Source organism: Pipistrellus hanaki (assembly GCF_964339955.1).
Source record: "Pipistrellus hanaki genome assembly, chromosome: 18".
NCBI lineage: Eukaryota > Metazoa > Chordata > Mammalia > Chiroptera > Vespertilionidae > Pipistrellus > Pipistrellus hanaki.
In genome coordinates this window covers 32,358,531-32,372,614 of record NC_140520.1, presented here as the reverse complement: position 1 = coordinate 32,372,614, position 14,084 = coordinate 32,358,531, and the positions used below count along the sequence as shown (strand labels likewise).

The window sequence follows — 14,084 nt, the reverse complement described above, 5'->3', positions numbered from 1 at the left end:
TTGCCTTTGTTTTGTCAGCCAGATCTGGGGGGGGGGGGGGAAAGGGGGTGTTCCCATCCCGCTCCCCGCCTGCAGTTCTCTGGGGGTTGCTCTGACTTCTCGATTCACGTCTGCAGAGGAGTCTCTTCTGGGCCCATTTCGGCAGGTGCTCAGGGCAGCTCAGCCTGAGCAGGCTGAGGGAGGCGGAGACAGGGCGGCCGCCCAGAGAACCAGCTAGAAGCTCATTAGTCAAACAGCTCCTGGCCCATCTATCCCATTCTGGCACCCGGGGACCGGAGGCAGGTGGGCCTGGCGGCAGGGAGTCTGCCTTGCTCATGGGGCATCCATGCCAGTCTGTGCCACCCCTGTCCAGAGTGGCAGTTGCAAGGGGGGATGGGTGTCATTCCAAACGCCCCACTTTGCACTCCGTCTAGAGAAGGTCCAAGCTCCTGGTGTGCAGAGTGGATGCAGGGTCTCTGTCCGTCAGTCAGTGTGTTTTGAGACTCCAGCTTCTGTGGGACATGGTCATAGAGGCCCTGCTCTTTGTAAGGAGCCGTGCTGGCTCTCCAGCTGTTCGCTGCTTTTCATGCGCAAGGACCTCTGCATAGCCTGCAGGCAGCAGGCAATGGAGCCCAGTCCACTGTCCCTTTCCTCTCACCCTCACCAAACCTGGGTGGTTTTCCCCAAACGGATCTGTCGGTGTCCCACCCGGTGAAGATGATCCCTCTCATGCTCCCATATCTGCTGTCTCTCGGGACTGCTGCCTGTCGGTCCTGGCCATCTGTGGTTTGGCCAGGCGGGCCATGCACCATGTGGGCATTTTGGAACCTTCCACCTAGAAATGTCTGGAAAAGGCTGTTCTCATCTCTGACTCAGCTGAGATCTGTAACTGTTGGGTAGGCGGCCTGGGGTCTTGGTTCAGTTTTCTAGGTGGTATTTGCTCCGAACCTGAAGGAAAACCTTCGGCCACGGCTGAGCTGCCTGCAGGGTGCATCAGGCCCCCCGTTAGGTAGACACTGCCTTCAGGTCGCGGTCCTGGGCTCCCAGTTCTCCATCCCCCTTCTCAGTTGCCAGGCTGGTGGTCGCCACTGAGCACTGACCAGGTGGTTCTCCAGCCCATAGTGCCTGCTGTGGCCGGAGGTGACATCCTAGCAACTTGTCTTCCAGACTGGGGCCACTCTGTCCATAAACCCCGCTCCTGGGCTTTATTTCCTTTCTGTCCCCTACCCCGCCCCTGCCCCAGGGCATGGCACCACCTGAACCCCTGTTGACCTGAGCACTGGACATGTTCCCCAGGGGAACCTTCCTTCTTCCTTCTCCTCCCTCCTCCTCCTTTCCCCTGAACACACCCCTAAACTCGCTCACCTGACCCTTTGTCACTCCTCTAAGCTCACTCACCTGACCCTCTGTCGCTCCTCCAAACTCACTCACCTGATCCTCTGTCCTCCTCTAAACTCAGTCACCTGACCCTCTGGCCCTTCCCTCGGAGCCCCTCCTTGCCTCTGTGCTCCTGTCCAGCCATGGGAGTGGAGACACAGCTAGCAGGTGGTCAGAGTGCTTATTTGCCAGTTGTGACCTCAGACAGCTAAGGTTGCAGCCGCCAAAGTGACTCCCGTGATGTCTGGGAAACATATCATTCCTCCCCTCTCACGTCCCTCGGGGTCCCCTCTCACTGATTCCTGAGACTGTTGCCGCTGAGCCCAGGAAAGGCAACCAGGTAGCCATCATCAGAGTCACTTCCTTTCTGTCCCTCTTGGCAAAGGGACCATCAGAGGGAGGGGCGGGACCCTGTGGAAGCATCCTCAAGCCCTTTTCAATCTTGTCTCTGACCGACAGGCCCAGGGAGAACTCGCTCTAACCCGGCCTCTCTCAGCATCCCCGCCTCTCAGGCCGCTCGCGGGGGCACACAGGGTCGCATGCGTGAGCCCGGCTGTGTGAGCGTGCACGTGTGAGCGTGAGCGTGTGAGTGTATGTGCTCTGCTTGCACGAGGACCAAGGGGCACGTGAGAGTATGGAGAGCATGGGAAATGTAACCCCACTGTGTGTGGGCAGGGAGGCCCAGGTCTCTGAGCTACACAGCGTGGGATGATTTAAGTTAAAAGGGAGTCAGTTAAGGTGTGTTTTTAATGACACCTTTTAAATAAGTATAGAAAAGTGAGGCCTGTGAACATTTGCCAGAAACTTTTAGAAAATACACTGTTAAGGAACCAAATTGGAGCAGTCCTGGCCAGGGCGGTCCATGCCTCTCGAGGACCCTCCCAACAGCAGGAGCGGTTGTGTGTTCGTGGCCCATGGGTTTCCATGGCCGTGGGAGCTGCCAGGACCCAGCCTGGGAGAGAGCCGACCTTTGCCTGGTGGGCCTCAGGCTGTTCCATGGATGTGTCTGTCTGTCTGTCTGTCTTGGTGGGTCGGGTAGATGAAATCCCTTCTGCTGAGCTTTTATAATGCTGAGCCTTCCAGGTTGGGGCTACCTGGGACTGAATATGTCCTTGGGTAATGCCTGTGAGAGGAAGATGACCCCACGCACCCCCCACACGCCTTCCTGATGTCTGTGGGGTGAGTGGGGCTTGAGGGACATCACACCGTCAGCCTGGCCTCCGCCCAGTAATCCCCGGAATGTGTTAGAGTCAGCTGCCCAGTGTGGCTTCTGTGGTCAGCACCCTCGGGGCCCAGCAATGCCTGTGATGCTACAAATAGGGAAGTGACAAGGGGTTCGGGAACAATCCCTCCTCTGTGGGGCACTTGTCACATTGGAGGCCCAGGGCATGAAAAGGCTCTTGTTGAGAAAGCTTAGGATCTCTATTCTCCCCCAAGGAAAGCACTCTGGCCGTTTTCTTTCTGGCTCCCTTCCTGGCCTGGCCCCCTTTTGCAGGGTGGGGGTAGTACGGAGGTTTGCGGCAGGACCTCTATTCGTTGGGAGTTAGAGCTACCTACTAATGACTTAACATCCGGCCCCGGCCCCATTAGCATCCACACCAGCAGGTGGACTGTGATCAGGCCACAGAGATCAGACCCTCCAGCCATAGCAGGACGGGGCCTAAAGGGCAGTAGCTTCGAGGAGCTGAGAGGAGAGGGAGAGGGCGTTTGGAAATGTGGCCACACAGAGACTGAGCCCCAGGAGCTCGCCTCCGGGGAAGGTGAGCTTTGGGTGGAAGATGAGAGCATGAGTTAGCACAGATGGGAAGCCCCCGACGATTTGTGCAAAAAAGAAGACACAGCATGTATCTCGCTTGCGATTTGATTTGTGTCTGCTGTGGGCTGGGAGGAGGTGCTTCCGTCCATGCCCTCTCTCTTGTTCTAATGCAGAAGGGAAGAACATGGGGTGCCTGGACCCCAAATGTCCTAGAGAGAAAGGCAGTTATTGCCGTCCAGAATGGAGTAGGGTAACTGAGGGGGGACAGTCACTGGCGGAAAAGGGAAGGAGAGGCCTGGAGGGTCAACGGCGGAGATGGGAAGAGGCATGAAGTGTATCCTCTGGCGGCATTGGAACTCAGCAGGTGGGGGGCAGGTAATTTGGGGTGAGTGGTCGGGAATGGCTGGCTTCCTGGTGCTCCTGTAGGATAGGAACCAGCCGTCTGCCCCACTCCAAAGCCAGGCTCCGGGTCTGGGTCGACATGGTGCCGCTTGGCCTGTCACAGGTGGCGCTGGCCCGGGACCCCATGCCGTCATCCTTGAGGTCTAAGCGATCCGTACATGTCCCTTCCAATCCTCTTCCCTGCCCTTGGCTGGATGCATGCTGGATGCTTTGAGCCACACAGACCAGGAGAAGAAAATGAAACGCTCGGGCCTTCATTCTCTTCCTGCCACATGGCTGTGTCCTTTCCCTGGGATCCGGGTGACCCAGTCCTTCCGCACGCTGACCCCCGAGCTCCGTCCGTCTCGGGGCTGCCTGCCTTGCACGCCACGGGGGCCCAGTGTCCAGGCGGCGACAGCCACACCAACCAGACTCGGCTGTTTTACATTTTCCTCTCAGCTCCTCCCACGTTGCCCCCGACCACGGTGGGCGCCACGGGCGAGGTGAGCAGTACCGATGCTACTGCCACTGCCGCCGCCACCGAAGCCACAACAGTCCCCACCATCCCAACCGTCGCACCTACCACCATCGCCACCACCGTCGCCACCACTACCACTACCACCACCACTGCCGCCGCCACCATGGAGAGTCCTCCCACCACCAGGATTAAGACACACGAATCCGGTACTGCCCGCTGTCCACGCTCCCGTTCCTCTGCCCACAGGCGTGCCGGACAGGTGGGGTCTGGGACGTGGTGGCCAGCGCCTCCCTTTGTTTCTACTGTGAAAACACAACTGGATTGTCAGCCTGGTAGCCGAGTGGCACCGGGTACCCCTCGCCCTAGCCTCAGATCCCTGCCCTTGAACAGAGGGCCACACTCCTCAGGCAGGACCCCCGGGTCCCTCCAACCATATGCCAAGCAGTCAGCTCAGGGCTGAGCCGCTCCAGGAGGGAGAATGTGGGGAAGGACAGCTGTCCTAAGAAGGCTCCCTGCCCTGCCATGTCACAGCCAGCCTTGCAGCAGGGAGGGCCAAGGAGCGGGCAGTGGCTGGCCACGCCTGGGAGCTGTTCCCACAGCCCTGCCCCTCCCTGGCCCCTCTCCCCCAGGTCACACTTACACACCCTTCTCCTAAAGAGTCAGAGCTTCCAGGAAACAGTATTGCCGCAAGGTGCTCTGCTTCCCTCTCACACTCCCGGTGCCTCCATGGAGGGCGGGGGGAGCACACTCTCTCCAGGGGGCCCGGTAAGGATTGATCCCAGACTGGCCTGCTGGGCCCGGATATGTGCTGTCCCTGCATTACATTGCCAGGCCGGCAGCTCTGTTCTTCCCACACACGGAGACCCCTTGGGAATCCGGCAATATTTCTAAGAGCCGAGCATCCAACGCTCTTCTACCACGGAGGGGAGGGCCTCTAGCTGGCAGAGCCTTGGGCCACTGTAAGGTCATGTGATGCCGCCGGAGGGCTGGCGGGAAGCACCCAGACCCTTCCCAGCAGCTGTGCCCCGGGCAGTCCCTCCCACCTTGCCCACTTCTCTTGGCATGAGCCGGGGGCCTCGCCCACATGTGTTTTCTTTAATGCAGCGTTTCCCAAACTTTTGACATATGTGTACCCCTCCTATAATTTTCGTAACGCTGAGCACCCCTCGTACTCATGAGAACGTAGAATTAGGCGCAGCTAAGCACGGTGCAGTGCATATCCCCACCAAACTCCGGTGCAACGCGTACCCCCACCAAACTCTTCCCGTACCCCTGGGGGTACACGTACCACTCTTTGGGAAACACTGCAAGTTTGATTTAATCACGTGGAGTTATGTAAACTGTAAGGGGAGGCAAGTGGTTCATAGCTGACATGCCCCTCCCCCTCCCCCCAAGACCTTGAAAACGCTGACTTGCTTTAAAGGCGCAGGACCCAGATTTTAAACAACATGCATACTCTTTTGGAAATAATTGGCTGAGGAGAAGCCTGCTAGGCTGTTAGAAGCTGCCAGCAGCATTTGGTGATGGAGATCCTTTGGGGCCCCACAGTGAGGCGTCTTTTGCATGAAAGTGGGGCTTCGTGTCCCACTTGGAAGCTTTGTGTCCACAGAACTGATAGATGAGGATGAGGAAGGGGAGTGGGTCTCATTGGCCACCAGGACCTTGCCTCTGGGAGGATTGGCCTTGCTGCCACACGGGCCTCCTACTGTCCGACTTCTCACTGCCAGGGGCGCTGCGAAGGGCCTGGCCATGCCCCCATCTTATCCTTGGAGCTTAGGGACAGCCCTCAAGCGGCCTCACTTCCCTTAATGCAGCAGAATGGCTCCGATGTTCAGGATCTGTGAAATAAATTCTCATCCTTGTCACATCTTTCATCTTAGGACCAGGCGCTTACTTTTTCAGGCTAAAATGGGACTTTTCAGGCTAAAATCGTCTCCTTCAGATTTCAAGGGATTCTCCCTAATTCTCACATTCTAGGTATCACATTCTAGGCACCAGCAGAACAATCCATGCTCCACCTCCCTGACCTTCTTGTTTCGTTAGCAATGGATCGCTCTCCTTCTTGGTCTTTCTTTCTGAGAGCTTGTCAGTTCTTCAGGGGTCACCATCTTGTTCTCTCTCTATGGCCATGCCTTCCTCTAGCTCCCGTCTCTAAATTGTGTTGGTTTCCCATCCCTTGACCTCCTCCAGTAGTGCTCCAGTGACCTTTAAGGCAGTGAGGTTTGAGTCAATGTTGTATCAGTGGCCAAACTGTTAAACCCAATTCTCTGGGCTATTTCCAGGGCCCAGAGTTGAGGAGGAGGAAATTCAAGTCCCCTAATCCTAATTCATTCCCACTAGCAAGAGCCACGAGATTCCACGGAATGTGGAATAGTGGAAAGTGGTTCGTAGCTGCTTCACGCAGCCAGTACAAAGGAAACGTCTGGAAGATAAGTAAAGCAGCCTACCTTCTGCCCTCCCCCCCTCCAATGGAGAATGCCAATGGGGCCATCAGTGAAATCTCTTTCTTGGTCTCTCACCTGACATGAATCCTATTCACCTGGGGCAGCCGGCAGCTGACAAGCTTGTAGTGGAGAAGGCACTTCTTTGAAGTGACGACCAGACCTTTTATCACTTCCCAGCCCGCAGATTCAGTCATGTGTCACACAGATAATGAATAAATGCATCACCCATGTGCTCTATGCATTTACTTTTGACAAGGGAGCTGGTGACAGGGCCCCCTTGCATGCTAATAAAATATACAGCAGCCATAGTTGTAAAAGTCTTTGAAATACAAGGCCTCATGCTAGTTACTCCACTGTTAAATCTTTGCTTGGAAATGAGGTAATCACACTGCTGGGACTCTTGAAAAAATGATTACGTGTGAAGATTAGCACCCTTCTCCTGTCCACAGGCGATGGTTTCAGACAGCACGATGGCTTTGATAAAGTAGCTCACGGGAACTAGATAATTAATGTCTCTGTGCTGCATGGAGATCGAGTTTCTGAGACTGTGGTGCTAAGAAGCCAACAGCACAGGATTCTTCTGGTATCTGGACCACTGCGGGTTGGGTGTGAAGAAGGGGTGATCTTTTCTTGGTCCCACCTTGCCCACAAGAGAAGAGGAAGGGTTCAGACTACCTCTACTTGAGACCCCAAGCTCCCTGAGTCAACCTGAGGCCATTTTCTCCATGGCCCAGGGATTCGGTGACTAAGAATGACGCCAGGGGGCTCCTCAGACCAGAGTCACCTGTCTGGTTCCCACCCTCCTCCCATTTTAGGAGCCCGGAAAGGTTTTCCCATTCTTGGTCCTGTCCTTCCTGCATATCTCACCATAACCCTTGAGTGACTTTGAAAGATACCCTCTCTCCTTCCTGTAGAGTGAAAGAGATGGGCACCCTTCTAACCCTCTGTCTGCACTTGAGCCAACTTGCATTTTCCTGGCCCCTTTCTCTGCCGTGGATGTGAGCGGTGTCCTGAAAAGGGAGTGAGCTGCCCCCTCTATGTGGACACAGACAGTTTCTAGCCCTCCTACATATGGATCCTTCCGACTGCACCTGCTCGTCCTCTGGCCTGGCCACCCAGGCTGCAGCTCAGAGCTCAGTCAGGCCCTGTGCACAGCCACTTTGACTCTCCTTTCCTGGCTGCTCATGTCTGTCTGTCTGTTTGTCTCTCTATCTCCAGCGCTGCCTCCCTCCTCACCACTAACTCCTCTTCTAACCCGCCCTTCAGCCCCCGACGAGCAGTCCATATGGAACGTCACGGTGCTCCCCAACAGTAAATGGGCCAACATCAGCTGGAAGCACAATCTCGGGCCCGGAACTGACTTTGTGGTTGAGTACATTGACAGTAAGCATTGCTGTGCGGGTGGTGGCGGCGGGTAGCGCAGGTGCCGTTACAGAGGTCCTGGGAACTCCCCGGGCCCGGAGGCCTCTCAGCCTGGCTTCATGGTGACAATGGAGTTGACCTGTGCTCAGATGGCAATGAGGTGGGAGGAGCAGGCTGAGGAGAAAGAAGGTGCTCCTGCAGTCGTTAGTGAGGTCTAGGGTTGCATGTGCTGGGGAGGCGCTGGGTAACGGGGCCCTCGATCCGCCTCCCGCCCAGGTCGAGGGTTCTGAAGAGCCTCCGAGGTCTCACCTCTGCACGGGTCTCCTTAGCTCCGAATCCATGTTTCTTGGTGTCTCCATGAGACAGGTGGGGCCGGTTCAGACGTGGGGTACAGCTGTGCTTTGCTCAGACGGATGCCAGTGGTCATCATCAGACACAGACCAGAATCATTAGGCTCAGGGAACCGATGGCCTGAGTCGAGGTGTTCCCACTGGGGCCATGTGCAGATTGGTTAAACCGCAGAGCGATCAGGATATCTGCCGCCTCTGAGTGAAGGCCCTGTTTGGGGGGCGGGGGGTCAGCCCTCCATGTAGGCTTCTATGGCATGTGCTTCAAGCACGTAAGCCAACTAACCTGCTGGGCTGGCCACGTAAAGATCTCTGAGGGGAAAACAAGCAACCCTTACTTCTCTGGTTGGAGGGGATTCACATTCACAGGATCCCGCGTTCGGTCCATAATTTTGCAGCTTCCTCCCACCCCATCCACCCTGCACCCCAGGTACCCGGCACTCACTCCTCCTGAATTCTCCACACGGTGAGATGCTATCTGGCCCTCTGACCCTCTTCAGAAGTAGGTCGGCTATTTTTAGTGTGCAGGCTGTGGTGAGGAAGGAAAACCCCAGGAGAGAGAGGGGACAGGGTTCCCTGCCGAAGGGCCGTCATGTAGGCGCTGGCACTGTGTGGAAGGCTGGAGTCGGAGCTGCCTGGGGACCTCCCGGTCTGCACACTGGCCTGGCCCCGCTGGCCCCTGGCCCCTTCCCAGGCTTCCTACCTCCGGCAGGTGGCAGGAGCCTGGCTCTGCCTCTCCAGCTCCTCACGCCTGGCCCTCGGCTGACTGAGGTTTCTGTTCCCCAGGCAACCATACGAAAAAAACTGTCCCTGTTAAGGCCCAGGCCCAGCCTGTACAGCTGACAGACCTCTATCCCGGGATGACATACACATTGCGCGTTTATTCCCGGGACAACGAGGGCATCAGCAGTACCGTCATCACCTTTGTGACAGGTGAGAGGGGATCCGGCCCGGCCGTCCCCTGCCAGCATGGGCATTTCACTCTCATCCTCTCCTCGCTCAGGAAGAGGGCCCTCCCCACCATCCCCCACCTTGCATGGCGTGTCTCAGCTCTTACACTCTGCAGCTCCCAGCAAGACAGGAGGAGCCAAAAAGTGCATGCACCGTGCAGAGGCAGCTGCGCTTCTGACCCTGTGGGGACCTGTGGGGATCCGGGAAACAGACTGAGGGACGAGGCGCCACCGTTGTTTCCCTGCGCTCCGAACAAAAGGGCGGGGTCTGTGGCACACTTGGTCTCCGCGGTGGGTGTGGGGCTGCTGGAGCCTGTTAGACCCTGTGCTGTGGGCCCTGAGCTGGCTTCCTGCCCGTGGGATGAGGGGACAGGGTCTTCCAGGGGCCTTGACCCAGAAATCTCTCCAAGAACTGAACCAAGGCTCCCCATATGTGTTCTCGCCTTGCCACTGTCATCTGCTGTTCAAAACTCCAAAATGTGTTGGTGACCCGGGTTGTTTGGGTTTAATTTTGGTCCTAAGTTTGTTGTGGCTTAAAAGTGATTGGCCATTTGTCCTGCTGGGGGCGGGGAAGACACTTCCCAGGATTCGGATCCTCCTGGCTGTAAAGGGGCGTCAGCCGGGGGTGGAGAAGGGTCTTCAGGGGCCCATGAGCAGGCCGGCGGGGCTCAGGAAAGGGCCTGAGGCTCAGACATCTCTGCAAGGCAGATAGCTGCAGACTGGAGCCGTGTGGGCACGTGCTTGTCTGTGTATATCTTTAAAATCAGGCAGGTAGGTGGTATGCTAAGCCCTGCTGGGACAGGGGATGTGGGGGTGGGGAGACAGATGAAAGAACCCGTCTCTGCCCCCCAGGGATGCCCTAATCAGATGCAGGTTAGTAGACACGAGGACAGGGGAAAAGATGCCACGATGATTTATATGAACTCTGTACGTTGACTTAAATATTCATTACTCTTCCCGGGCCTGGCTGGCAAGGCTGTTCCTGGCAGCTTGCGTCTGTGGGTCACTGCCGATCTGTATCAATGTCTGGCTCCACCCTTTCCAGCTCGGTCCCTCCTGGTCTGGGTGTCCTGTCATCCTCTCTGTCCTGCATATATTTGTGCTATCAAGACTCAGGGAGTCTTGCTGGCCTATGTGACTCATTTGGTTGAGCATCATCCCAGCACCAGAAGGTTGATGGTTTGATTCCCAGTCAGAGCATATACAGGTTGTGGGTTTAATCCCTGGTTGGGGTGCATATGGGAGACAATCAATTGATGTTTCTCTCTCACATCAATGTTTCTCTCTCTCTCTCTCTCTCTCTCTCTCTCTCTCTCTCTCTCTCTCTCTCTCATCAATGAAAATAAATATATTTTTTTTAAAATCCAGGGAGTCTGAGTGTCCAGCTGTCCACTTGAAGCTAGCCAGGCCAACTCAGGCAGGATGTCTGGGAGCGGCCAGGGTGTCCTGGAGACAGACCAGGGAACTGGACAGTTGACGAAGCGGAGCAGGTGGCTGGACTCTGGCTGGCCCAGTCGGGGTCCCAAGCTGTTACCCACTAGTGCATGCATTGATGTGGCTTCATTATGAAATTGAGTCCCGCTCAGAGGCAGGAAGCAAAGATGAGACTCGAGGATTGGGTTCTGTCCTGGGGATGCTGCAGACACTGCGCAGCCGGCTTCAGCGTGAGGCTCTCTGTGCTGTGGGGAGGGTTGGGAGAGCCGGGGAAAAGGACCAGGCCCTGTCCTCAGGGATGTCCCAGTCTGCTTGGGGTATTAAACTCATAGGACAGGGAAAAAAGGATGATTGATAATCCACTTCTGAGCATTGAGTTGAATGTTCGCTTCTCTTTTCCTGTGGTTGGCTGGAAGAGGCTGGTCCCGATAGCTTGCTTTCAGAGCGAGTGAGACACTCAGCACCTACACGTTCCCCAAGGGCCCCTTTAAGCTGGAGTCGGAATGCAGGACCCTGGCTCTGAGCAGAATGCTCACGTGCCTCCCTGGCCGTCTGGGAGTCACTATGTGGAAATTACACGGGAAAAAATACCATCACTTTCTAAAGTTCATGTGTGCCTGTGAGTATGTCCAGGTCTTTTGAAAATATAGTGTTTCCTATGGGTGGACCCCATCCACACAGTCCCCCAGGTTCCTGTGTCTCATCAAAGAGAGTTTATGAGCATCTCTGGACCTGACCACTGGTCACTTAGGCAACCACAGGCCATCGCTTTAGTCCACAGATTCAGACATGCTCTGGTGGTTCAGGAAGGAGGTGGAGGAAGACCATGGGGGGTGTGACAGGCTCCCTGAGCCTCACCACAAGATCCCACATGGGAAGTCAGCCATCTCCTTGGAGCTCTTGAAGTCAAAGAGGCCCAAGGGGCTACCAACGCACACAGTCCTGGACTCTAAGAGGCCAGTCAGCTCTTCCATCATGGGGGGTGGGGGGCGGGAGTGGGAGCACAGCATGGGGTGAGGCAGTAGTGTGGTAGATGCTGATGTCAGGGAAGGAGGGACATTAGGAGCCCTAACTGAGCCTGCCTCATCTCTGCTATGTTTGGGAGAGACCAAGGACAGGACGAGTGGGAATGGAGAGGTGTAAGCCGATGCTTCTGTGAAAGCAGCCAAGCCAAATTGCATTTGAAGACAGTCCATCCCTATTATATTTATTCATCTATCCTTATTTCTGAAACACAATTCTCCTGCCATCCTTGAGTGGCTGCCCTCTCTTCCGTAGCCAAACCACACTCCTCCCAGTCCATTAGGAGTCATGGGAATGGTCTACCTTGCAGCTGACATGCTGTTCTGAGTGGGGTTGCAGGGTGTGTGTGGAAGACAGCCTGTGGTTTCTGGTCCACGGTAAGGGGCACTGGGGCAGCCCACCTCACCCCAGATCCCACTTGGCTTGGGTTTGCTTTTTTCTAATGGAGATACCATCGGCACATAACATTGATTACTTAGTTTTCGGTGTACAACCTAATGATCTGTTACATGTATATATTGCATCATGACTACCGCAATGTTTAATTAACATCCATCATCACACATAGTTACAAAACCCCCTTAGTTTTGAACAGCCTTCTGTGTCCAAACTTCATAGAAAGTTCTTTGGCCATTTTTTGTAAGGACAAAAGGTAACATTTGAGCTTTGCAAGGTGAAGTCAGGAATGAGAAGCTGCACCTGCTCTCCACCTCGCCCCCATGGCCACTTGCCCTGGAACGGTGACTTTGTCCCCAGGGGAAGGGGGTTTCTTGTAGAGACGGCTCTCAGCTTGTATCCAAACCAGCATCGGGACGATGGCGGAGCAAACAGGCCACTGAGGACATGCAGACAGCTTCTCTGCAGCAGGTGGAGACCTCATCCAAACACAGGCGGACGCGATTCCTTCATCCCAGCACCCAGGTGTGGCTCTCGGTCCAGCCAATATTCCTGTGACCCCTGGCAATATCGGGGCAGAAACAAAAGCTGTTCATATTAGGATTAAATTGGTCATTAATAAGTAGTCACTGACTACTTGTTATGTGAGCAGCAGCATCTAAGAACTAGGGCAGTGGTTGGCAAACTCATTAGTCAACAGAGCCAAATATCAACAGTACAGAGATTGAAATTTCTTTTGAGAGCCCAATTTTTTTAACTTAAACTTCTCCTAATGCCACTTCTTCAAAATAGACTCACCCAGACCATGGTATTTTGTGGAAGAGCCACATTCAAGGGGCCAAAGAGCTGCATATGGCTCAGGAGCTGCAGCTTGCTGACCATGGTACTAGGGGCTCAAAGAACTCCCCTGCTCCCAAAGTTTTCATGGGATCCTTGGAAAGCAGGACCCAGGAAAGAGGGCAATTAAATGTTACGTTGCCTGAAGTAAATGGAGTTCAGAGACTGGTGTTGGCTGGAAGAAGGGAAGATTCCAGAAGGAGGGTAGAATGAAGGAGAGCAAGAGGGATGGCAGTGCAGATGCTCTTGGGCAGGCTGGGAAAGATGCAGGGAGGGAAGGCCAGAGCACATGGGAGGCCAGGCCTCATGGTAGTGTCCTAGGAACATACAGCATAATGGTCATCGGGTCCTTGGGATCTCACAGGCAGAGGGTGAGACAGTCTGGAATGGAACAGTGAGGGGAACAGGAGAGACACTTTGGAAGGAGACATGATAGCCCGAAGAGATAGGGAGAATGGTGAAGCCACTGGCAGAAGCAGGGGGCAGGGAGGGGCAGGAGACATGATGAATTTCAAGCAAATGGGCCATTCAAGGAGCTGTTATGTGGAAGTGCTGGGCTTATGGGGTGGAACTGGCTGGAGGGCCATGAGAGATGAATAGAAGGATTGCCAGTGAAGGTACCAGTCAAGGATGCAAAGGTAGGTTTGAGAAAGAGCCACTCCATGGGGGCAGATGAAGCGCCGAGCACAGAGGGACTTGAAGTTGGCTTGTTTTTGGGAAAAGGAGTTGGCAGGAACTGGAGACAAGGGAAGATTGAGTTTACCTATAAAAGGGCAGTGCATGGGCTGAAAGGCTTGGCAGGTTCCTCAGGGTTTTTTATTTTTAAGATACAGGAAGCTTCAGCTTACTTTCTGGTAACAGCAGAAGGGAGGGGGGAGAGAGCTTGCAAAGAAGAGGAAATTGAAAATGTCAGGGTTTTCAGCAATCCTTTCAGGATTGAGCTGCCAAGGAAGTGAGGCGTGGGTCCCACAGCTGAGGGGGAAGTAGCTTCCGAGGACAGAGAGAAAGCCTGTCTGACACAGGAACAGGGACGGCAGGGAGATTTCACCGGCCTCCAGGGTGGAGTACGTGGCGTCAACACTGACCAGGTTGTCGGGTGATGTCAGGGGAGCAGTTTGGGAGGAGCAGTGGAAGAGAGTAAAGAGATTGCCAGGAGCGTTGAAACATGACACATGAATCTGAGATGGGCCTGGGTCTGCCTCTTCCTCCAGCAGGCAGGAGCAGAAAAAATGCAGAAATGGCCAAGGAGCCCCACATCTGGAATTGAGTTGGTACAGGAATGGGTGGCAAAAGGAAGGACAGAGGAGTTTAAGGTCAGCA

At 55.1% G+C, this 14,084-nt stretch overlaps 1 protein-coding gene across 20 annotated transcripts in view; it reads left to right on the top strand.

Moving 5' to 3' along the window:
* The window catches only part of NFASC (neurofascin), a 187,774-nt gene that overhangs the window by 159,436 nt on the left and 14,254 nt on the right, over positions 1–14,084 (top strand). For 9 of the 20 annotated variants that reach the window (XM_084865810.1, XM_084865804.1, XM_084865807.1 and 6 more), the window contains 3 exons: positions 3,953–4,177; positions 7,634–7,798; positions 8,911–9,057. The exons of 4 other annotated variants lie outside the window; for them this stretch is intronic. In XM_084865810.1, the coding sequence (XP_084721936.1) occupies positions 3,953–4,177; positions 7,634–7,798; positions 8,911–9,057 (537 nt within the window). The remainder of the gene's footprint in view (positions 1–3,952; positions 4,178–7,633; positions 7,799–8,910; positions 9,058–14,084) is intronic. 7 more of the 20 variants (XM_084865808.1, XM_084865803.1, XM_084865806.1 and 4 more) reach the window with 4 other exon arrangements.